Source organism: Bos indicus x Bos taurus, chromosome 1, assembly GCF_003369695.1.
Source record: "Bos indicus x Bos taurus breed Angus x Brahman F1 hybrid chromosome 1, Bos_hybrid_MaternalHap_v2.0, whole genome shotgun sequence".
NCBI lineage: Eukaryota > Metazoa > Chordata > Mammalia > Artiodactyla > Bovidae > Bos > Bos indicus x Bos taurus.
In genome coordinates this window covers 4,504,336-4,529,772 of record NC_040076.1, presented here as the reverse complement: position 1 = coordinate 4,529,772, position 25,437 = coordinate 4,504,336, and the positions used below count along the sequence as shown (strand labels likewise).

Here is a 25,437-nt window from a genome sequence, read left to right as displayed (position 1 = left end):
GTGTCCTTGTTAAGAAAACACACAATTTAAAATGGGATGAGCTTAAAATGGTGAAAGAAGAAAAGGAGAAACCTTCTTGTGTTCTGCCATATGCTTAGTTGCTGAGTCGTGTCTGACTCTTTGCTACCCTACAGATTGTATCCCGCGAGGCTCCTCTGTCCATGGGTACTCTCCAGGCAAGAATATTGGAGTGGGTTCCCATGCCTTCCTCCAGGGACTGAACCCAAGTCTCCTGAATTTCAGGTAGATTCCTTACTGTCTGAGCCATCAGGGAAACCTAAGAATACTGGAGTGGGTAGCCTATCCCTTCTCCAGGGGAACTTCCCAACCTAGGAATCAAACCAGGATCTCCTGCATTGCAGGCAGATTCTTTACCAGCTGAGCTACCCAGGAAACCTGACACCTTCTTAGCCAGGATTAATAAGCAGAGTTTATATAACTTATTATCATGGACAACTTTGCTTCCCGGGGGACATTTGGCAACTATCTAGAGACAATTTCACTTGTCATAACTGGTAGGTTGTTGCTTTCCATCTAATGAGAGAGGCCAGGGATGCTGCCAAACATCCTACAGTGCACAGAACACTCCTCTCCCCTCAACGACAAAAAACTATCCAGCCCCAAATGTCAACAGAGCCAAGGTCAAAAACGCTGGTCTGAAGTCAAGGTCACATGCAGTCAAATGTGACTGCCAGGCAGCATACTCCAAGAGTGGTCACCTGACATGGATCAGAACTTGCTGACAAGGTCCTGGGACCAACTTGAGACACAATTTCACTACCTTGCTATTGAAGCACTCTTGGGGCTAAGCCACATTTGTGAGGCTACTAGGTTAATGGTAGAGCAAGCAACTAATTAATGAAATTTCCTATTTGATGTAGAACCCGTGTGGTTTTCTTAAGAAATAATGTGATACCACAATAATGCCTAGATGCATAAAAGGCTCACTGACTCTGGCCAGAAACATCTCACATGTGTTTCAGAATCAACATGAAAAAGAAATTCCCAAAGACATTACCTTTTTTGCTGCAAGATTTTAGTCTCTAGTGGGATCTGAAGATCCTTTTTGAGCATCTACCTTCTGTTCCCGTTGATGCAAAATGGAGGAGCTGAGGTCTACTTCTTGTGACATAAAGGGAGAGTTAGAGTCAGAAACTGGAAATGTATATAAAATTCAGCCACAGCAGCAACCGGCAAGCTGAGTTAGTGAAAAGGATCAAGGATGAGAAATTATGGTCTGCCGTGCTACCTCAGTGCTAAGGCAGACTTGCTAATGAGTGGAAGGGACACATTTCAACGTATTTACTTGTTGGTTACCCTTTGGAATATCTGAGGTCATGCTCATCTGATGATTTGAAAACAGTGTTTCCTATTACAGCCAAACTACAAAGGATGATGAGTTCCATCTATCAAGATCATCATTTCTTCAAAGTCTCTGCTAACCAAAAACAAACATAAAAATAAATTTAAATTTAAAAAATGAGGCTTTTGTCCCAAAGATTTCTCTTAACATTTAAGATTGTTCATTAAGAAAGCCTTGAAAATTCTGTCGTGGCAACCAAGTAGGACAAAAAAGCTTCAGAATGGAAATAGTGAGGTATATGTATAAAGCAGACTATTAAAAGAGGAGGATGATTGAAAGTGAAGAAAAAAGAACAGGATTTTACGTGCACTCTAACTCGATTATCATTGTCAAAGATAATGTCAGGAGCCTCAGAGGCAAGTCACTGAAAAGGAATTGGTGTCTGAGGAATAACAGGGTATTTTTAGAGACAACCATACTCAACATACTCTGGAGTCATAGAACATTCTGAGCAGTGTCTGCCTGGCAGGCCATAGAAACAAGAAATATTTCCATTTATCTAGTTGAAAGCTCTCCTGCTATAATTTTAAGAGCTATTTCTCTATCTTCAATAAAAATAAAAAAAAAAGAAAAGGGAACTAGTTTTTCTGTAAATAACAATAAAAAATAGAACAAAAGTATGGGAAAATAATTTTTTAACTTTTCCTTGTTGCTGAAAATGTTAATACCATCTCATCAACACTTTAAAAAATCAACAATGAGAAATGTCTCCTCTCCTCTTGGGATAAAGAATTAACCGGACTTGACCAATCTTTTGACTCAAATCTTTTTATATCGATTTTTCATTTATTTATGTTTGTATTTATATGTTTGCTTGTTTATTCTGGCTGCATTGGGTCTTGCTTGTGGCACGAGGCTCTTCACTGCATCATGCAGCATCTTTTGTTGCAGAACACAGGCTCAATATTGGCAGCTCTCAGGCTTAGTCACCCCTTGGCATGGGGGATCTTAGTTCCCCAACCAGGGATGGAACTCCCATCCCCTGCATTGCAGGTGGATTCTTAATCACTGAACCATCAGGGAAGTCCCCCCACCCAATACTTAAATTTTACATGCACACAAATCACCTGCAGATCTTGTCTGTGTGCAGAGTATGATTCTGACAAGGAAGGCCCACGACTGTGCGTATTGAAGACGCTTCCAGAGGATTTCCATGTCTGTTGTCTGCTGACCATATTCTAAATGGAAAGGGAGTGGGCTTTTTCTCTAAGGCTTTAAATAATTATATTAGTTCAACAAATATTTATCAAGTGTCTGTGATACAGCACTGGTGATACAGCATTGAGTAAAGCATGGGGCTTTCTCTCAAAAACCTTACAACATACATGCTACAATGAGGGAAGCCAACCTGTCAACTAATGATGGTGAGAAAGATAAACAGCAGCCCTGAAAACACAAACAGGAAACCAGAGCATTCCCTGCTCCCCACACACAGTCCTCAGAAAGAGCATCAAATAAGACAGGATCAGGCAGTGAGAGATGGAGAGAGACGAAAACAAAACCACTCTGTACTCACACCCAAAAACAGATGAAAACAAGAACACTATCCAAACCAAAAAAAGTGACTAAACATCACTTACAGTGACTGCTGCCCTATTTACCAATGACAGCTTCAGCATTTTTCCATTTCTTCGATAAAAGTCTTGTTAAAATATCCAACCATAGAATTAGGTCTGTTTCTCGTGGAAGGTAGACTTATGGGGTTCCCTGGTGGCTCAGATGGTAAAGCGTCTGTCTACAATGTGAGAGACCTGGGTTAGATCCCTGAGTTGGGAAGATTCCCTGGAGAAGGAAATGGCAACCCATTCCAGTACTCTTGCCTAGAAAATCCCATGGACGGAGGAGCCTGGTGCAGGCTACTGCCCATGGGGTCGCAAAGAGTCAGACACGACTGAGCAACTTCACTCACTCACTCACTCAATGATGCCACTATCCCAATTTCCAGAACCTATGAATATGTTACATTAGATGACAAGAGGGCATTGAGGTTGCTAATCCACCAGCCTAGAGGTAGGGAGATTATTCTGGATTATCTGGGTCGTCCCAGTAATCAACAGGATCCCTAAAATGAAAGAGCAAAGTAGGAGGGTCAGAGTCAGAATCAGGGCATGAGATTTGAAAATGCTATGCTATTGCCTTTGAAGATACAAAGGAACTGGGGCAGCCTATTAAATCTGGAAAAGCAAGGAAATAGGTTGTTCTCTAAAGCCTCCACAATGAATACAGTCCTACCAGCACCTTGATTTTGGAACTTCTGACCTCCAAAATTGTAAGAGTAAATGTGTGTTGTTTTTAAACCACTAACTTTGTGAAATTTTGTTGCAGATGGTACCCAATCCAAAAGATACGCCTGCCTCTTTTGTGTGTATGCATGCATGCTCAGTTGCGTTTTGACTCTTTGTGTCCTCATGGACTGTAGCCCACCAGGCTCCTCTGTCCATGACATTTCCCAGGCAAGAATACTTGAGTGGGTTGCCATTTCCTCCTCCAAGAGATCTTCCCGACCCAAGGATCCAACCCACATCTTCTGTGTCTCCTGCATTGCCAGGCAAATTCTTTGCCACTGGGCGACCTGGGAAGCCACCGCCTCCTTTAATCATCTCCAATATAGAATCCCTCAAAGGCAAATCCTAGAACAAGCCCCTCCTACACCTCTTATTGAGACATCCTACAGTTTCTCATGTTGCATGATCTCCATTGTCACAATGAGTTAATAAGCCCAACTTTGCTGATTACAGTGTGCTCCAGGTGGTCTCAGATGGTGAGCAGAGCCATGTGAGCACTGTAACAGAGGTGAGGCTTTTCAGCTGAAACAAGGGAGGACCCCTGGGGTAGAGGAAGTCCTTTTGAAGGCTCTGTAGGAGTTTGCTAGATGAAGACTAGGGCAGAAACAGCAAAGAACTATAATACGTCCCATTGCAGGAGAGAGGGAAGCATGTTATAATGAAGTAGGAAATGGGACTAGAGAAACTGATGTTCTTGTGTGCCACTAAGTGATCTTTATCCTGAAATCTGTAAGTAACCACAAAATAGCCAGAGTCTGTTAAGAAAGTCATGTTATTAGATTTTCATTTTGAGTGATGATTTCATCCGTAGTGTAGAAGATGGGCTAGACTCTACCTGGCACACTAGACAGGCATCTGGTGTTTTAATCTAGGCAAGAAATGATGAGGGTGTGAATGGATGCAGAAATGGGGAGTGAAGGTCTGCCACCATTTCTTAGAGATACTGAGATGGGAAAAATCCAAGAACTTGGAATCAAGACAAAGAATGAAGCATAATATTTATTAAACTGATTTGACAAGCTTAGAAAAATACTGGAGGATCTTGATAACCTCAATTAGGGTCAAATCACTAAACACATAATGAATGTTTTGCCTTTGTTATCAGTGGTAGAATAATGTTCATGAAAGGAGTCAGAAGACCTCAGTTTGATACCTTGGCTCAGAGCTTAACTCTCCCAGTTGATAAATATTTTCCCACTTGGGAAAATTACTCAATTTCCATCAATATTTTCATGATACCCATCTCCCAAGATAATTGTCAGAATTAAACAAAATTCTACAGACATATTCTGTAAAATGTAAATCCAATATATATCTAATATAGTAACTATATTAGATATAGTTATTAATGGCATAAGGAGTGCATTAGGCAGGGATATTTCTGGGAAAGAGTTCATAATTTTTAAAATGCTACATGACCTGTTTTATAGTGGAGGGATGGATTTAGAGTCAGGTCCCCATTGCTATAGATTGGCATTTTTCTTTACAAATGAATGATGCAGCCTCAAACAAATCACTAAATTTTCAACATTGGTTTCCTCTTTAGTAACATAATAAGGAAATCCATCTCAAAAAATTTGTATGCAAATAAATAGTGAAATTATCTATTGTTGTATCTATTACATAATTACTGTGGGAGAAAAGAAGACAGGTAGTTATTGTAGTTCTTAATCCCTTCCTGTCCTCTTTAAGGATTTTATGCTTTTTGGGTTGGCAGATGAACCAGATTTCTTCCCCTCCCCTTTCCCAGAATCCATTAAATTAAAGCAAATGTTGGAAGCCAACAATGACAAGGAGAATTGTGGGGACAATATCAATGGAGGAGAGATAACTAAATGTCTGGATGATGGAAAAGAAATGAAGGAAAAACAAGGAGAAAGTCATGGCAGAGACTATGATAGGAGGAGTCTACAAGTGAAACTAAGCAGACCTTCCCTTCAAATTCACAGGGAGAATTGGGACTTAGAATATTAAAAAAAAAAAAAAGCAACTGTGGGACTGAAACAAAGATAAAGTAGTTAAATGAAACTCTCATTGAAGAACAAGAGAGTACCAGGGCAACTTGTCATTTCAACTTTAGAGCAAAACTTTAGACCTTTACACCCTGACATTTGGAGACCTCATCCAGCCTGAAGGTCAGCCACCCTTCTCTCACCCTAATGTGAATTCTGCCTGTCAATGACTTTCCCCCAAACCCAGAACTCCTGTGAAGCTTGTCAGTGTGTCATTATTAAATCTGAAAGAATGATTAACAACCATAGCAATGACTGTTGTAACGTATGTTATTGTGCATTGTTCAGCCATTAGGTTGTGTCCAACTCTCCGAGACCCCATGGACTGCAGCACGCCAGGCTTCCCTGTCCTTCACCATCTCCCAGAGTTTGCTCAAACTCATGCCCATTGAGTCAGTGAGGCCATCCAACCATCTCATCTTTTTTCTTCCCCTTCTCCTCCTGCCCTCCATCTTTCCCAGCATCAGGGTCTTTTCCAATGAGTTGGCTCTTCACATCAGGTGGCCAAAGTATTGGAGCTTCAGCTTCTGATGAATGACCAGGGTTGATTTCCTTTAGGATTAACTGGTTTAATATGAGAGGATAGAAATTAGCATATGTAGCAATGATACCATAGCAGTGAGTACACTTAACACCTATATCATATTTTCTAAATACCAGTCTTTACCAAAGGGATCCAGTGCTCCCATGATTGAAGCAGAAGAGTTCAAGATGAACCTGGAATATTTCATTGAGTCAGAAAGTAAAGCATTGATCAGATAGCAATGGGAACCATTTCTAAAGGACAAAGAAGCCAGAATGATGATGTTCCCACTCTCCAAATCTGGGGCAATTAGAGCTTGAAAGTTAATAATATTATTAATGAAAAAATAATATTAATGGATGGTAACACATTGAGTAAAATAAGAATCCTCAAGCCCACACTGATATAGCTTTTGATAACAATAAATAAGCACATAAAAATAAATGGGGAGAAGAGAAAATTCTTTCTTACAATAGATTGCCAAACAATAAATGTAGAAGGATGTATAAAATTTAAAAACTGTGAATGAATCCTAAGACAGTGGATGAAAACTTGATAAGGAATATAATATTTGCATAGTGTCAAGGCTTCAATAAAAATTATTAATTACAAAGAGAAAAATAGCAAATTTGCAGTGAAGAAACATATAGGAAACTACTTTCATCAAGTGATCAAAGTAACCAAACAACCAAATTTGCATGAACCAACATAAAGTGTCTCCTTATTCAATGCACTGAAAAGGATTCAGCATTACTTCTATGGCATTTGTATCAAAAAATGCTAAGTATGAATCTAATCATGAGGAAAGTTGGATAAACCAAAATCAAGGGATATATATCTTGTTATAGGCTATCTCTTATTTTGGATCCTTGGAAGGAAATGAGTCTTTGGATAATCATTTATTAATATAACACATTAATTATCATAAAATAAGAGACTATTAAAGGTCTGCACAGTCAAAGCTATGGTTTTTCCAGTAGTCATGGACGGATATGAGAGTTGGATCATAAAGAAGGCTGAAGTGCTGAAGAACTGATGCTTTTGAATTGTGATGCTAGAGAAGACTCTTTAGAGTCCCCTGGACTGCAAGGAGACTAACCAGTCAATTCTAAAGGAAATCAGCCCTGAATATTCATTGGAAGGACTGATGCTGAAGCTGAGACTCCAATACTTTGGCCACCTGATGTGAAGAACTGACTCATTGGGAAAGACCCTGATGATGGGAAAGATTGAAGGCCAAAGGAAAAGGAAGTGGTAGAGGATGAGCTGGTTGGATAGCATCACAGACTCAATGGACATGAATTTGGACAACCTCCAGGAGGTTGGACAGAGGAGCCTGGCACGCTGCAGTGCATGGGATCGCAAAGAGTCAGACACATCTTAGCAATTGAACAACAACAAAAATATATTTAACTCTTGAAAGTCAGAATTATGTTTTATTTATCTCTGTCCCCAAATTTTAGGACAGTGTGTGGTGTTGTAGCTTCTTGGTGAGTGTCTACTGAATGAGTGTCTCAGCCCAGAGGTTGTGGCAGGTTTGTACAGCCACCCAGTTTTAAACAGAGTGACCAGAGCCCAGTAACTTCATACATACATAAATGAACCTTGTATCAGACTATACAATATTTTGCACCCATAAAGCAGAAATTTAACAAGTCAATGCACAATTATTGAGCATCTTTTCTGAGACAGGTAGGGGTTCAATAAATACTTTATGCATGAATGAATGAGCTTTAATTCAAACAGAGCAGAGTTTTCTCAGGAAGCATTTTCTAAGTGCAGATCACATATCATTTCAAGTGCTTTTGATGGCAACTATCATGAACTGAACTAAATTGATCATTCCAAAGAACAAATACTTCATTTTTAATATGCCTACATATATAATCAGAAGTGAATAAGGTGGGAAAAATAAAACCCATCAACCAAAAAGGGAAAAAAGTATTATGTGATTTAGTTTCTGGCTTGCCTTTATTAACCAAATCTTAGAAAGTCTTAAAAAGAGTTTCATAACTCATTCCACTTAAGGAAATTTTTCCAACAGTGTATGGGGTTTAAATCTCTCTATAATGAGTTCTATAAACAGCAGGAAAAGAGGAAGAAGCTAAATGGAATTGTGTCAATAATGAAAGGAGGAAAGAACTTTCTTTTAACATTGAACAGCTAAGAAAATTTCCTATTTATAATCAGCATAGAGAAACACTAACAATCGCAGTGTACAGACTATACAACTGACTCTTGAATAAAGTGGGTTTGAACTTCAAAAGTCCACTTATATGCAGAATTTTTTAGTAGTAAGCACTATAATGCTACACACTCTACCATTGTTTGAATCCATGGATGCAGAGAAATCGCAGACACAAAGGGCTGAACATAAATTATACATGGATTAACCTCCCACACTGTTCAAGGGTCATCTGTATTCTGGTTAAATTCAGGACTTTCTAAAGAATTTTTTTAAAAATTGAGAATCTCAACATAAAGGGACAAAATTGTTAGGCATCACCCTAAATGTGATTGAAGTCCACCCTCACAGGTTGAAACTGGTTGATGAGAGCAAAATGAACAAACAAAAGATACAATAAAATAAACAACCAGAACAAAAATGTTTGTGCTGAATGAATTGGATTTATTGTGATGAACAGCAAAACCCCTTCCTACTCACACATTTAACAGTAATGCATTGATATTGATGCAGAATTTCATGATACACGGGCAGAGCTACCATAGGAGACAGACTGTCTGCTTCATTAGTAAAATTCAAGTATGTTAGAGAAATACAAAATCTTGCTCTGGCTGTAGATGAGTATCAGCTCAGCATTTGATGCCTGGGTGACTTGTTCAGCAATGTCAAAGATCAGGATCTCAGCAAGAAGACTGCAAAAACATGGAAGATGTATCTCTCTCAAGCGTTGCTGGAGGCAGGAAGACAGTCATTGTTTTTCAGGCTGTTCTGCACACAGAGAATTGAGGGCGAGTCCCGTAGTCATCTGGAGTCATGGTCCGTCAGTAGGTGCTGTAGCCAAAGCCAGAGCCGGAGCCCCATGGCCTATAACAGCTGCCCCCATAGCCACAGCCCAGGTTGCTAAAGTTGCTACCACCAAAACAGTAGCCCAGGGAGCTGTAGCCATTGCATCCATAACCATAATTCAGGGGAGAGCCAAGGGGCACAACGCAGTTCAGGGGGGTGGCTCTGAAGGTCCTGTGGAAATTGGTTCCATAGGAAGGATAGCCTGGGAAGTAGCTTCCGCAGCAGAAGAAACGAGTCATCGTGGCAGGAGTTGGGAAGGATTTGGATAGAATGTGAGGAGCAAGTTACCCAAGAAGGAATGAAGTTCTCGTCCTGCACGGGACCTTTTATACCTCAAGCTGGTGGGCATGACATGCTTGCCTAGACATCTTGCCATAAATTTGCATAGATATTTCTATTATTGCTAATAAAATGCATATAAAGCAACCCACAGACTCTTTGCCCACATTTTTGTTGGCTTTTCTATTTGCAAGGGAATGTGTTGTATCTTCAAAGTCAGAGCCTTCCTTGACATGCAAATGAATTCTTTTCATCAGTGTCCCATGGTTTAACAACTGTTCTGATTGCATCCTGGGAGGCTGTTTAAATTCTCTGATTATAAACTCCTCCCAGCTGACATAACTAAACTGAAAAAAGCTTTGGCAACAATGTAAACACTTTTATAGCTTGAAATTATCTCCATATATCATTCAAAGACATTGGTATATTAATGGGTATGGGGTTTCTTCTGGAATAGGAAAATTATTTGTAACTAGAGGTGGTGATTGCATCACCAGTGAATTATTCACTTTAAAAATGCCTTATCTTGTGTTTACATCTTGTAGCATTGAAACATATACATTACCATATGTAAAATAGATAGCTGAAGGAAAGTTGCTATATAACACTGGGAGCTCAACATGGGCTTCCCTGGTGGCTCAGACAGTAAAGAATCGGCCTGCAATGCAGGAGACCCAGGTTCAATCCCTGGGTAGGGAAGAACCCCTGGAGAAGGAAATAGCAACCCACTCCAGCATTCCTGCCTGGAGAATTCCACGGACAGAGGAGCCTGGCAGGCTATAGTCCAAGGGGTCACAAAGGGTCAGACACCACTGAGTGACTAACACTAACACTTTAGAAGGGGAGGGATGAGGGGAAGGGAGGTTCAACAGGGAGGGGATGTATGTATACTTATGGCTGATTTATGTACAGCAGAAACCAACACAACTTGGGAAAAAAAATTATCCCCCAATTAAAATGGCTTGCTTTATGTTATGTGAATTTCATCTCAAATTTTTACAATTTTTAAACATTGCTACAGAAATCCATCAGAACAAGACTTTTTACAGAAGCTGAAAGAACACTAAATAATAGGAGACCTATGGATAAAGTGGTTGTAATTTTCATGTATTTCATTTATGAGCATTATCCCTGTTACCGTTTTCTTTTCATGGGGAACACACAATCTCTGGTTGTAAATCATGTTGAACATTGCCAAGCTGTCTTGTTGTGAAGTTGCCACACTGGAGCTGAGTGGAACGGTGCCCAATTTAAAGTTGTGTTATACCATGCTTGGTTCTTGTTCACTCCTAGTAAAACAGGCTTTGATACCATGATCTATTATGTAATACTAGTTGTATTTTAAGATGAAGCACTTACTTCTGCTCCCACTTTGCAGAAGTATGGCCACTTCTCATGACAAAAGTAAACCAGAAAGAATTTGAGATCAGCAAAGCTAAGTCTATTCTAATTCAAATGTTCAGAAAAGAATTGGTTTTTATAAGATCTAGATTCTCTGAAAATAGATAAAGAAAACATTCTGGATACCAACTCCTTTTGCATATTCTCCCCTTAATGGACAACTATAGAGCCCAAAGAGCAAAACTAATCATTCCAGACATTTTCTCTATTAAAATTCCTCTTCTCTCAGGTTTCCTGACAGAAGAATTTCTTACAGATCATATTACCTAATTTTGGACATCTTTTTTTAATTCTAAAAACTGACTGCATGTTATGAGAATTTATAGTTAGAATCAAAAAGATAAGGTCTATTTTCAAATTTAATTTTTAACAAAAGGAATAAATAAAAATAGAGGTTATATCCACAAGAGTCCAGGTGGTATAAATTCTACATAAGCTAATCCTAGAAAACTGGAAAACATGTCTGTGGGTTGGAGATGACAAAGGTGACTGCTCTCATTAAATTTTGACAATTTTATGGTTGCTTGAAATTTTTAACTGCTGATTCTACCATGTAATGACATGTACGGATGTGAGAGCTGGACCATAAAGCAGATTGAAAGCCCAAGAATTGATGCTTTTGAACTGTGCTGCTGGAAAAGACTCTCGAGAGTCCCTTGGACTGCAAGGAGAACAAACAAGTCAATCCTAAAGGAAATCAACCCTGAATATTCATTGGAAGGACTGAAGCTGAAGCTGAAGCTCCAATACTTCAGCCACCTGATGCAAAGAGCTGACTCAATGGAAAAGACACTGTTGGTGGGAAAGATTGAGGGCAGGAGGAGAAGGGGATAACAGAGGATGAGATGGTTGGATGGCATCACCAATTCAATGGACATGAGTTTGAGCGAACTCTGGGAGATCATGAAGGACATGGAAGCCTGGCCTGCTGCAATCTGTGGGGTCTCAAAGAGTCAGGCACAACTTAGCAACTGAACAACAAAACTATGCAGTGACATTTGAACCTGTAATTTGGATCTACTGCCACTAAGTGGCAATGATATTTCAGTTAGTCTGAACGACTGGAGTTGGGATCTCAAATGTAAACAAGCAAAACACCCTAAAGAACTTGTTTGAGATTCAGATTTTCATAGCTCTCCTTTCCCACTACCAGCATAAGATCCTTAAAATCTATATTTCTAATGAGTATGTAAAGTGAGTCTCATAAATAAATCATCCTGAAAAATTCTGGACCCGGTCTTTCATGAGATCTCAAAGAATCTGTTTTTGCTTGGCTGTGTGAAATTGCCCCGAGCTGAGCTCTCTCTGACGAGTATGTTCAGTGTCAGTCACAGGTGGCCTATTTCCTTTCTCTCTGGGTGACAGAGATAATTAAGGAAAAAACCTTAGTTTGTCTTTTCCGTTCACCTGTGCTCTGATTCTTAGGATACACCTGAATGGAAATGGGAGTAATAGCGATGTGTGCAGGCATCTTTTACCAGGTGGTAATATCCACCTGGGTGGGCCTCTGAATTAGTTACCCCCAATTGAAAAAAAAAAAAAAAAAAAACCTCTTTGGCATGTTTCTTTTACCTTCCTGTCTCCTTTTAGACTTTCCCAGAGAAAATTCTCAGCCATGTATTTGATTGTTATTCAATATTTTTATTTTAAATGTTAGTAATATCAAATATTTATGCATGGTTCTCTCAGTGCTAGGTTCTGCTGAAATACTGGAAATGGATATCATAGTAAGAAGACTTACTATGCACTTTTCTAAGCACTTGTGCTCAGTTGTGTGCAACTCGTTGGAACCCTTTGGACTGTAGCCCACCAGGCTCCTCTGTCCATGGGATTTTTCAGGCAAGAATATAGGGGTAGGTTGCCATTTTCTTTTCCAGGGGATCTTCCCAACCCAGGGATCAAACACACATCTCCTGTGTCTTCTACATTGGCAGGAGACAATACACATATGACAAGTTTCACCCTTTTAAAGTATATAACTCAGTGATTTTCATATTCACAGAGTTGTCAACCAAAACCACTATTTAATTCAGAACAACTTCAGCACCTCAAAAAGAAACCCCATAATAATTAAAAGTTACCTCCATTCACAACCACTAATCTAACTTCTGTCTCTATGATTTGCCTATTCTGGACATTTCAAATAAATCTAAGCCTACTATTTACAGGCTTTTGGGTCTGGCCTTTTTCTCTCAGCATAATGTCTTCAAGGTTCATCTATCTTGTAGCATGAATCAGTATTTAATTCTTTGTGATTGTCAAGTAGCATTTCACTGAATGGATATACCATAGTCTTCTTAATTCCTCAGTAGATGGCATTTCATGCTATTCATGGGGTTCTCAAGGCAAGAATGCTGAAGTGGTTTCCATTCCCTTCTCCAGTGGACCATCTTTTTTGTCAGAACTCTCTGCCATGACACGTTGGTCTTGGGTGGCCCTACAAGGCATGACTCATAGTTTCATTGAGTTAGACAAAGCTCTAATCCACGTGAACATTTTGATTAGTTTTCTGTGATTGTGGTTTTTATTCTGTCTGCCCTCTGTTGGAGGAGGATAAGAGGTTTGTGCAAGCTTCCTGATGGGAGGGACTGACTTTGAGAAAAACTGAGTCTTGCTCTGGTGGGCAAGGCTGTGCTCAGTAAATCTTTAATCCAATTTTCTGCTGACGGGTGAGGCTGTGTTCCCTCCTGTAGTTTGGCCTGAGGCCAAAGTATAGCAGGGGTAAGGCTCCTCTAAAAGGACTTACGTCAGCACAACATGCCTCCCAGGACTGCTGCTGTCAGTACCCCTGAACACAGAGTAGGCCACTGTCAACTCACACCTCCACGGGAGACCCCCAAACACACACACACAAGTCTGGCTCAGTCTCTTGTGGCGTCACTGCTCCTTTGTCCTGGGTCCTGGTGCACCCAAGGTTTTGTGTGTGCCCTCCAAGAGTCTCTGTTTCCCCAGTCCTGTGGAAGTTCAGTAATCAAATCCCGCTGACATTCAAAGTCAGATTCCCTGGGGATTCTCAGTCCCTTTGCCAGATCCCCAGGTTGAGAAGTCTGTTGGGAGGTCTAGAACTTTCACAACACTGTGAGAACTTCTCTGATATCATTGTTCTCCAATTTGTGGATCACCCACCAGGCAGCTCTGTAGTGGGGCTAATGGCAACCTCAGGGGAACCAGAGATCAAATTTCTGACATCCATTGGATCATAGAAAAAGCAAGAGAATTCCAGAAAAACATCCACTTCTGCTTCATTGACTATGCCATAGCCTTTGACTGTGTGGCACAAAACAAACTGTGGAAAATTCTTCAAGAGATGGGAATACCAAACCGCCCTACCTGCCTCCTGAGAAACCTGCATGCAAGTCAAGAAGCAAGAGTTAGAACTGGACATGGAACAACAGACTACTTCAAAATTGGGAAGGAGTATGTCAAGGCTGTATATTGTCACCCTGCTTATTTAACTTATATGCAGAGTACATCATGTGAAATGCCAGACTGGATGAACCACAAGCTGGAATCAAGATTGCCAAGAGAAATATCAATAACCTTAGATATGTAGATGACACTACCCTAAGGGCAGAAAGTGAGGAGGAACTAAAGAGCTTCTGGATGAAGGTGAAAGAGGAGAGTGAAAAAGCTGGCTTAAAAGTCAACATTCAAAAAACTAAGATCATGGCATCTGGTCCCATCACTTCATGGCAAATAGATGGGGAAACAATGGAAACAGTGACAGACTTTATTTTCTTAGGTTCCAAAATCACTGCAGATGGTGACTATAGCAATGAAATTGAAAAGCACTTGCTCCTTGGAAGAAAAGTAAAGTTGGTCATAGCTTTAATATGTCTTTTTTAGTCATAGCTTTTAATACATCTCTGATAGACAGCATATTAAAAAGCAGAGACATTACTTTGCCAACAAAGGTCTGTCTAGTCAAAGCTATGGTTTTTCTAGTAGTCATGTATGAATGTGAGAGTTGGACTCTAAAGAAAGCTGAGCACCAAAGAATTGATGCTTTTGAACTGTGGTGTTAGAGAAGACTCTTGAGAGTCCCTTGGACGGCAAGTTCAGACCAGTCAATCGTAAAGGAAATAGACCCTAAATATTCATTGGAAGTACTGATGCTGAAGCTGAAGCTCCAGTATTTCAGTCACGTGATGTGAAGAGCCGTCTCATTGGAAAGGATCATGACACTGAGAAAGAGTGAAGGCAGGAGGAGAAGAGGGTGACAAAAGATGAGATGGTTGAATGGCATCATCGACTCAATGGACATGAATTTGAGTAAACTCTGGGAGACAGTGAAGGACAAGGAAACCTAGTGTGCTGCAGTCCACGGGGTCACAAAGAGTCCAACTCAACTGAGCAACTGACCAATAAGAAAAGATTGGACACTTAAGTTTTTTCCAGTATTGGGCTACTATGATTAACGCTGCCATGAACATTTATTTGCATATGAATGATTTTTTTAAGTGTTAAAAATTGAGCTCCTAATTTTCTCCCACATACCTATTCCTCCTCTAGTCTTTTGAACCTTAGTAAATAAGATTGCTATCTAATTGCTCAGAACAAAAACTTAACTCCTTTTTTCATGTAGTTCCTTTATCCTGTATTTCATGTAATTCCTTTATCCATCAGATCCAATCAGTGCTGCCTCCAAATACCTATCAAACCCACACCCATCTTTCCATTCTGACTGCTGTCATCTAGTCAAACCACTACCATTCTTACTGAGCACCACTGCCATAGCATCCTCTCTGGTTTCCCTTTTCCCACTTTTACTGTCCCTCCACATCAGCTAATGTGATTTTTTTCAAAATAAACTGTGCTTTACTTTACTTAGAAACCCATCAGTGACTTCCTATTGCTAAGTGACTTCCTATTCCTATTGCTATTCCTATTGTCTAAGAGACAAGTAAAAGCTCAAATTTCTGACATGGCCTGATTTCCAACCTCATTTCATACTTCTTTTCCTCCTTTCTAATGATTCAGCCACTGTGGTCACCCTTCTTATTGTCTGTCTCCCCTGGTGGAAGGCGTCTTGTCTGTCTTGCTTGTGCCTAACTGATACACAATTGAAACTCAATAAATGTCTCTTAATCTTAATTTATGAATAGATGAATGCATGAATGAGAGAGTGGTAGGAGGGTGCAATGAAAGATGAGTATGATTTGAACAAGGGGAGATCAAAAGATATTCAGGATGAAGAAACAGCATCAGCAAAGACATCACAGAAATGCACGTGTTTGTTTAGGGATTAGTGAGCTGATCCATTTAGATGGAGGAATGAACATATGGAGGGAATTAAGGCACAGTTTCTAGCATAGCCATACCAGAGTTGGGGAAGGGATGGCCTTCCCCATCCCTTGGGGATGAGGTGGGAAGAGATAAAGTGCTGCTACTAAAGGATTTAATTGAGGAAATAGTGTGATTAGAACTGGCTTAGTGTGAATAATGGATTGTGGAAGAGAACTGTGAAGGATATAGAGCTATTAGTATTCTATTAGAATTGTCAATTAAAAAAAAAACTGAGCCTCTGAGTGATGCTTGTGGCAATAAAATTGGGAATAAGAAGGCAAATTTGAGTGGCATCATGGTAAATGTATGGGATTTATTTAGCAATGAATAAAATGTCATTTATGAAAGAAAGAAAGGAAACCAAACACTTACTCTGGTACCTAGGTAAAAGGTGTGTCTAGTAATGGCATAGGCACATCAAGAGAAGGAGCTTAATTTTGAGAGGTCACTCAAAGACATTATAAATATTTGGGGGGAAAATGTTCTTCTGTTGAAAGGAAAGAAGGTAATGCAAAGATTGAGCTTTCATCTTTCTTAAAGTAATATTTCAAGCAATGTTGGTAAATAAATCCACTGGATAGAACAAGAGTGAGAACAGAATACTGGGGACACAGGGGTTTTTAGGGGGATGAGGACCAACAGAAGTCAGAGGGGTGGAGTGTTGTGGGGAAGCCAAGATAACTAAGCTAACAGATGCCATAGCAGGTGGGGACTTTTAAAGTCAGTAAAGCTGATATTACTTAATTCCAGACAGAGTCAAGGAGGATGGAGATTGGGATCACGTCACTGAATTTGGCAAAAAGAGTTTGCTGATGACGTTTGAGGAAAAAATTTCAGTAAAAGAATGGGGAGAATCTGCACCACAAGTGATTAAGAACTATAGCGGTGATTTTTTTTTTTTAAATGAATAAACATTGACTATCCTTTACAGATGCTGGAGAAGGAAATGGCAATCCACTCCAGTACTCTTGCCTAGGAAATCCCATGGACGGAGAATCCTGGTAGGCTACTGTCCATGGGGTGGCAAAGAATTGGACACGACTGAGCAACTTCACTTACTTACTTACAGATGATTATCAAGGAAGGAGAGAAAATGATGACAAAATATAGCTTGAAGGGTAGAACGATCAAGCATTAGTTTCTGCTTTGGTGATATGTATGTTCAGATCAGATCAGATCAGTCGCTCAGTCGTGTCTAACTTTTTGTGACCCCATGAATCACAGCACGCCAGGCCTCCCTGTCCAACACCAACTCCCGGAGTTCACTCAATCTCACGTCCATCGAGTCAGTGATGCCACCCAGCCATCTCATCCTCTGTCGTCCCCTTCTCCTCCTGCCCCCAATCCCTCCCAGCATCAGAGTCTCTTCCAATGAGTCAACTCTTCGCATGACGTGGCCAAAGTACTGGAGTTTCAGCTTTAGCATCATTCCTTCCGAAGAAATCCCAGAGCTGATCTCCTTCAGAATGGACTGGTTGGATCTCCTTGCAGTCCAAGGGACTCTCAAGAGTCTTCTCCAACACCACAGTTCAAAAGCATCAATTCTTCGGCGCTCAGCCTTCTTCACAGTCTAACTCTCACATCCATACATGACCACAGGAAAAACCATAGCCTTGACTAGATGGACTTTTGTTGTTAGATATATGCAATATGTTTATGTGCTGTGTGATATATATGTGTATCCACCTGTACGTATGTATGTGTGTGTGTGTATATATACATATATATATACACATAAATCCTCAGTGTTAGAGTTGGAGGAAACATTGGTCCAACTCTCTCTTCATTTTACACACAAAGAAAATGAGATCCAAGGAAGAAAGTGAAATATCCAATGTTACACTATCAGTTTTGCTTGGAGCATAGATCAAGAAGTTTTGAGTCCTTATCTATTAGAGACTTGAAACAAACCAATTTATCAGAAAAATAAATAAATAAATAAATAAAACTGATTTCTTTTCTGTACCTTATCTGCTATAATGAACAGACCTAAGCTCTCCCCCATGATCCATGTCTCCTGGTATTCACACCCTTGAGAAATACTTCTCATCAGCGTGTGGGACCTGTGACATGCTTATAATGAATTGGAAGAAAGCTATGACAAATCTAGGTAGTGTATTAAAAAGCAGAGACATCATTTTGCCAACAAAGCTATGTATAGTTGAAGCTATAGTTTTCCCAGTAGTCATGTATGGATGTGAGAGTTGGACCATAAAGAACCCTGAGTGCCAAAGAACTGCTGCTTTCAAACTGTGTTGCTGGTTAAGACTCTTGAGAGTCCCTTGGACTGCAAGGAGATGAACCAGTCAGTCCTAAAGGAAATCAACCCTGAATATTCATTGGAAGGACTGATGCTGAAGCTGAAGCTTCAATACTTTGGCCATGTGATGCAAAGAGCCAACTCATTGGAAAAGACCCTGACACTGGGAAAGACTGAGGGCAAGAGGAGAAGGGGAGACGGAGGATGAGACAGTTGGATGGCATCATTTACTCAATGGACATAAATTGGAGCAAATTCTGGGAGATGCTGAAGGATGTGGAAGTCTGGTGTGCTGCAATCCATGCATTCTCTAAGAGTTAGTCACAACTGAGCGACTGATCAATGACAGTAACAGGATGTCAGTTCTCTAATTATATTACATGACATTTTAACATCTGTCTTGGTGAGAGGCTCTCTCCCTTGCTGGATTTGATAAATACAAGTACCACGTTGCAGACACCCACATGGCAGGGAACTCCAGCCAGCAGCCAACCAAAGAAACGGAGACCCTCAGTCCAATAAAGTGAAAGTGAAAAGTGAAACTGCGACGCCATGGACTGTAGCCCACCAAGCCCCTCTGTCCATGGGATTTCCCAGGCAAGGGTACTGGAGTGGGTTGCCATTTCCTTCCCCAGGGGACCTTCCCAACACAGGGATCGAAACCAGGTCTCCCACATTGCAGGCAGACACTTTACCATCTGAGCCACCAGGGAAACCTCAGTTGAATAAGCCACAAGGAATTGAATTCCACCAACAATGGTGTGAACTCAGAAGTGGATCCTTCTCCATTTGAGCCTTGAGATGAGGCTGCAGCCCCAGCAGGCACTCTGGCTGAAGCTCTCAGATGAGACATTGAAACACAGATCTCAATGAAGCGGTGCCCAGAATCCCAACCCACAGAAACTGGGATAATATATATATGCTATTTGGAACCTCCAAGTTTGTGATGATATTGTTACACATCAAGAGAAAACTAGTACACCTCACATACCAATGCACATGCACACACGCGTTCACAGAAGTATAGATGCAACCCATCACAGATACAAAATTCTCCAAATATATCTGAAATCCTCTCATATTTCTCCATCACCACTGTCACCAGCCATCAAGAGACATTATCTTTTTGCTCTCTACTCACTGCTTCAAATTTGAGGTGAATTCCTCTTCTGCACCCTGCTTGGCACAAGGAAGAAAGGGTAGATACCTGCTCACCCACTTGCTCCTAGATAACTATCCTCCTCACCATTGCATCAGGTTATCACAATTGTTCCCACCTGTTTCAATGGTTCTGCATGTGACCAGTCATCTCTGCTTCCATCTTTAAACTGTAGGAAAGTGTTAGTGGCTCAGTTGTGTCCAACTCTCTGTGACCCCATGGAATATAGCCCACCAGGCTCCTCTGTCCAGGGAACTCTCCAGACAAGAATACTGGAGTGGGTTGCCATTCCCTTCTCCAGGGGATCTTCCTGACCCAGGGATCGAATTCGGGTTTCCTGCACCAAAGGCAGATTCTTTCCATCTCTGCGAGATACCTTATTCCTGTTCTCCTCTGATATCAATCTTTTTTTATTTTTCCAGTGTTGTTATAATTAAAAAAAAAAGAAGTTATCTTTTCCATATTATTTCTAGGGATGTGGTGAAGGAGCAGGAGGTGGATGCCTATGTTCCATCTGTCATTTTGTTACAATACCCTTTCCAAAGTAATTTTCACTATATTATGCTGCCTCTCCCCAAATCCATTTATGGACACTTTTCCTGGAACTAAATTCTGGCAGGGACTTTTTATAATGGTTCTAGTAAGTACTATACAGCCACTGCAAATTATATTTATGGAGAATGTTTAATGGTATTGCCAAATTTTCACACTATAATGTAAGTAATAAGGTGGTATAAAAACTGTATGAGTCTTCATTCTCCTTGAGGCAAAATTTTAAGCCATACTATTGAATGATATTTAAAGGAAAACAGAAAAAGAATTGGAAACAGACCTTGAGAAATTTCAAAAAGAGAAGTAGAAAGAGAGAAAGCTATATATATATATATATATATATATATATATATATATATACACACACACACACACATATATATTGGGTTGGCCCCAGAATTCATTCAGTTAGTGAATACATTTTTCAAAAAAGTTCTTGGTTGAAATGAAAAACGTGTCTACACACACACACATATATATTGGGTTGGCCCCAGAATTCATTCAGTTAGTGAATACATTTTTCAAAAAAGTTCTTGGTTGAAATGAAAAACGTGTCTTTTATTTTTACTTAAAAATCAAACAAACTTTTTGGCCAACCATATATACAGAGAGGGACTTCCCTGGTGACTCAGTGGTAAAGAATCTGCCTGCAATGCAGGAGACCCAGGTTCAGTCCCTGGGCAGGGAAGATCCTGTGGAGGAGGGCATGGCAAATCACTCCAGTACTGTTGCCTGGAGAATCCCATGGACAGAGGAGCCTGGCAGGCTACAGTCCATGGTGTCACACAGAGTCAGACACAACTGAAGTGACTAAGCAACAGCAGCAGCAGCACAGAGAGAGGCGGGGGCTTCCCTGGTGGCTTAGACGGTAAAGAATCTTCTGCAATGCAGGGTTTGACCCAGGAAGATCCCCAGGAGAAGGAAATGGCTTCCCACTTGAGTGTTCTTGTCTGGAGAATCTCACAGACAGAGGAGCTTGGCAGGCTACAGTCATAGGGTCACAAACAATCAGACACAACTGAGTAACTAACTCTTTCACTTTTCATATTTATATAAAGAGAGAGAGAGAAAGCAATAAACAAGACTGCGGAAATCCTGGGAGGCTTCCTGGAGTTGGACATAAGTGGCTGATTCCTATAGGAGAGTAGAAAAGACCCAAGAGAAGTGAGCAAAGGAATTGCAGATCAAAGGGTCAACGGAGGTAAAAAAAGAGGATGAGAAAAGCATTGTAAATTTTAGGCGTTGAGACATTCAAATCACAGGATCTGGCACAAAAGGTGCATTTTTATAAGCATTTTTAAATATATTAATTAATTGATACTAATGGACCAATTAATAAAGCAAAAGAAAAAAAAAGTTCTGAATGAAATCAATATTGTAGCATCTTTATAGCAGCCAAACAGCGTCAACCTTGAACTGTCTGGGGAGCCATGTCCTAAAGCTTGCTGCCCTCTGCAGGCTGTCAGCGTAACAGGCGCTGCTCAGAGAAGCTTAAGTCTTGGTCTGCCTCCAACTCCTGCATCACTGTGCATGCGTCATCCCACTTTGAACCAGCCCCGCTCTGTCTGTCCCAGTATCTTCACAGAGATAATGTAGCCGGGGGCCAACAGCGAGGTACCAGGAATTGTTAGCGCCCAAAACAGCAGCCCATCGACTCTCGTTAAATGTGTGCTCTGTGTGCTCAGTCATGTCCGACTCTGAGACCCCCGACTGTAGCCTGCGAGCCTCCTCTGTCCATGGAAATCTCCAAGCAAGAACACTGGAGTGGGTTGCCATTTCCTCCTCCAGGGGATCTTTGGCAGGCAGATTCGTTTACCACAGCACCAGCTGGGAAACACCTTTAATCTATCTCCACTGTTTCTGAGCTCCTAGTCCATCTGTCAGAGCAGAGATTGTCCTACAACAATTGTCAGAGAACAATCACTCTAACTTGGCCTTTGGCTATCATTACTTCCTGTATTTTTCCATTCCTCAGTTTCATCAGAGAAGAACATAACACAGGCTTTAGGTAAGAAATGAGAGATTCCTGTTGGCACAGTTCGTCCAAGAATATCTGTTTCCTCAGTTTCCCAAGCAGAGAAGCAAACCAATTTAAAATAAATACTAAATAAATAAAGACTTTAAAATATCATCAGGGCTCCTAAATGTCATAAAACAGTGGACCCTAGATCCTTTAGTGATTGCTGTGATTCTGTTCATTATTTTATATATGACTCAATAGAATACTCCTTTGTCAGCACACAACCATTGCATCAAAACAGAAGAATTTTCCTGACATCAAGCTTAATGTTCTCTGTATAATTAAAGTTTGAAAGTCAGAAATTTGGAGATAACTTCAAAACCAGAAGTGAATAAAGATTGTTATCTAAAGTACCATGAAAAAGAACTTTTTAAAGTTTTGATCTTATTATTCAGTGTATTTATTCAGACAGTCGACAAATATCTATTCAGTATCCTTTATGTAGAAAGTACTTTCCCAGTCACTGTTGAAAATATAAAGATTAAAAGATATAGTCACAGACTTTCAGGAATTTGCAAAGGGAGTGGAAAAAGGAGATAGAACGAATTGTGCTGATACCTAAGAACACCAAGAGCCATCAGAAGGTAAATTCACTCTCTGGGTTTAGAGTGAGATGGAGGGAGTCAGACTGGAGACCTAAGAGTCATGAAAAAAGATGGGAAAAGCCGTGATGAAGGATGCCATGACAATAACCATGATAGAAATAAAAATTAGAATTAAATAAACTGTCCTTTCTATAAAGTAGAGAAGAGTAAATAGTGAGTCCAGCCAAGAGCAATGAAAAGCTTTATCTTTGAAATAACAGTAATAGTAGAATTAATGAACCTACAGAGAAACAAAGTATTCATGTTAAGCCTAGAGAACCAAACTGCCTTCCCAGGTCTAACAGAGAATTGAGACATCTTCTCACCAATAAAACCACACTTATTTTTAACTAGTTCCAGGCAAGTTGCCCAAATGTTTCTTAGATATAGGCTATTTTCATCTTTTCTTTTCTGAGCACTCTCTTATGGCATAGATAGAAAATAGAACTATTCCTATATGAAGAGTCTGAGTATTGGATTAATATTTTAAAACCCTTTGTGAACATCTTCTAAAAGCCCATAAAATTCAGACTGTTTCCTTACACAAGGAAGTGATATATCACTTAATATCACTATGTCCTTGGGAAAGAAGAAAAGAAGTAGAGAGAAGTTTTAAAAAAACAAAACTAAAACGATGATCACGGGTGCCATTAAATAAACTTTATTGTAACAAAGAAAACAAATTATGACCACTGGTCAAGTTTCAGACCTGGATTTTGTAACCTCTAAAAATTTTACATTCTTCTGGACATCAATAGTTTCCACTGCACTTGGAACATCCACAGAATTCCCAGCGACCCAGAAAGGACTATTCTGACAGACTGGCCATTATTAACATTATAATTAGCACCAATAAGTTGTTGTTGTTCAGTTTCTCAGTCATGTCCAAGTCTCTACAGTCCCATGAACTGCAGTACACCAGGCTCCGCTGTCCAATTCGTGTCCATTGAGTTGGTAAGAATAACAACAAAAATTACTATTTGTTTAATACTTAATGTATTTGCCTCTCCTCTAAGTGTTTTACATGCATTATTTCTCATAATCTTCACAAAATCCTGATGAGGAATCACCGTCTACTCTTATGCCCATATTTTAGTTGAGGACACTGAGGAAAAGAGATCAGATCAGATCAGATCAGATCAGTCGTTCAGTCATGTCCGACTCTTTGCGACCCCATGAATCACAGCACGCCAGGCCTCCCTGTCAATCACCAATCCTGGAGTTCACTGAGACTCATGTCCATCGAGTCAGCGATGCCATCCAGCCATCTCATCCTCTGGCGTCCCCTTCTCCTCCTGCTCCCAATCCCTCCCAGCATCAGAGTCTTTTCCAATGAGTCAACTCTTCGCATGAGGTGGCCAAAGTACTGGAGTTTCAGCTTTAGCAGCATTCCTTCCAAAGAAATCCCAGGGCTGATCTCCTTCAGAATGGACTGGTTGGATCTCCTTGCAGTCCAAGGGACTCTCAAGAGTCTTCTCCGACACCACAGTTCAAAAGCATCAATTCTTCGGCTCTCAGCCTTCTTCACAGTCCAACTCTCACATCCATACATGACCACAGGAAAAACCATAGCCTTGACTAGACGAACCTTTGTTGGCAAAGTAATGTCTCTGCTTTTGAATATGCTATCTAGGTTGGTTATAACTTTCCTTCCAAGGAGTAAGCGTCTTTTAATTTCATAGCTGCAGTCACCATCCGCAGTGATTTTGGAGCCCAGAAAAATAAACTCTGACACTGTTTCCACTGTTTTCCCATCTATTTCCCATGAAGTGGTGGGACCGGATGCCATGATCTTCATTTTCTGAATGTTGAGCTTTAAGCCAACTTTTTCACTCTCCACTTTCAATTTCATCAAGAGGCTTTTGAGTTCCTCTTCACGTTCTGCCATAAGGGTGGTGTCATCTGCATATCTGAGGTTATTGATATTTCTCCCAGCAATCTTGATTACAGCTTGTGTTTCTTCCAGTCCAGCATTTCTCATGATGTACTCTGCATATAAGTTAAACAAACAGGGTGACAATATACAGCCTTGACGAACTCCTTTTCCTATTTGGAACCAGTCTGTCGTTCCATGTCCAGTTCTAACTGTTGCTTCCTGACCTGCATATAGGTTTCTCAAGAGGCAGCTCAGGTGGTATGGTATTCCCATCTCTTTCAGAATTTTCCACAGTTTATTGTGATCCACACAGTCAAAGGCTTTGGCATAGTCAATAAAGCAGAAATAGATGCTTTTCTGGAACTCTCTTGCTTTTTCCATGATCCAACGAATGTTGGCAATTTGGTCTCTGGTTCCTCTGCCTTTTCTAAAACCAGCTTGAACATCAGGAAGTTACGGTTCACATATTGCTGAAGCCTGGCTTGGAGAATTTTGAGCATTACTTTACTAGCGTGTGAGAAGAGTGCAATTGTGTGGTAGTTTGAGCATTCTTTGGCATTGCCTTTCTTTGGGATTGGAATGAAAACTGACCTTTTCCAGTCCTGTGGCCACTGCTGAGTTTTCCAAATTTCCTGGCATATTGAGTGCAGCACTTTCACAGCATCATCTTTCAGGATTTGGAATAGCTCAACTGGAATTCCATCACCTCCACTAGCTTTGTTCATAGTGATGCTTTCTGAGGCCCACTTGACCTCACATTCCAGGATGTCTGGCTCTAAGTGAGTGATCACACCATCATGATTATC

At 40.4% G+C, this 25,437-nt stretch overlaps 1 protein-coding gene across 1 annotated transcript; it reads right to left on the bottom strand.

Moving 5' to 3' along the window:
* Positions 1-9,189: 9,189 nt before the first annotated feature.
* Positions 9,190-9,453, bottom strand: LOC113898389 (keratin-associated protein 7-1). Its single transcript, XM_027551452.1, has one exon. It carries the CDS (start codon positions 9,451-9,453, stop codon positions 9,190-9,192), a length of 264 nt encoding a protein of 87 aa, XP_027407253.1.
* Positions 9,454-25,437: the final 15,984 nt, after the last annotated feature.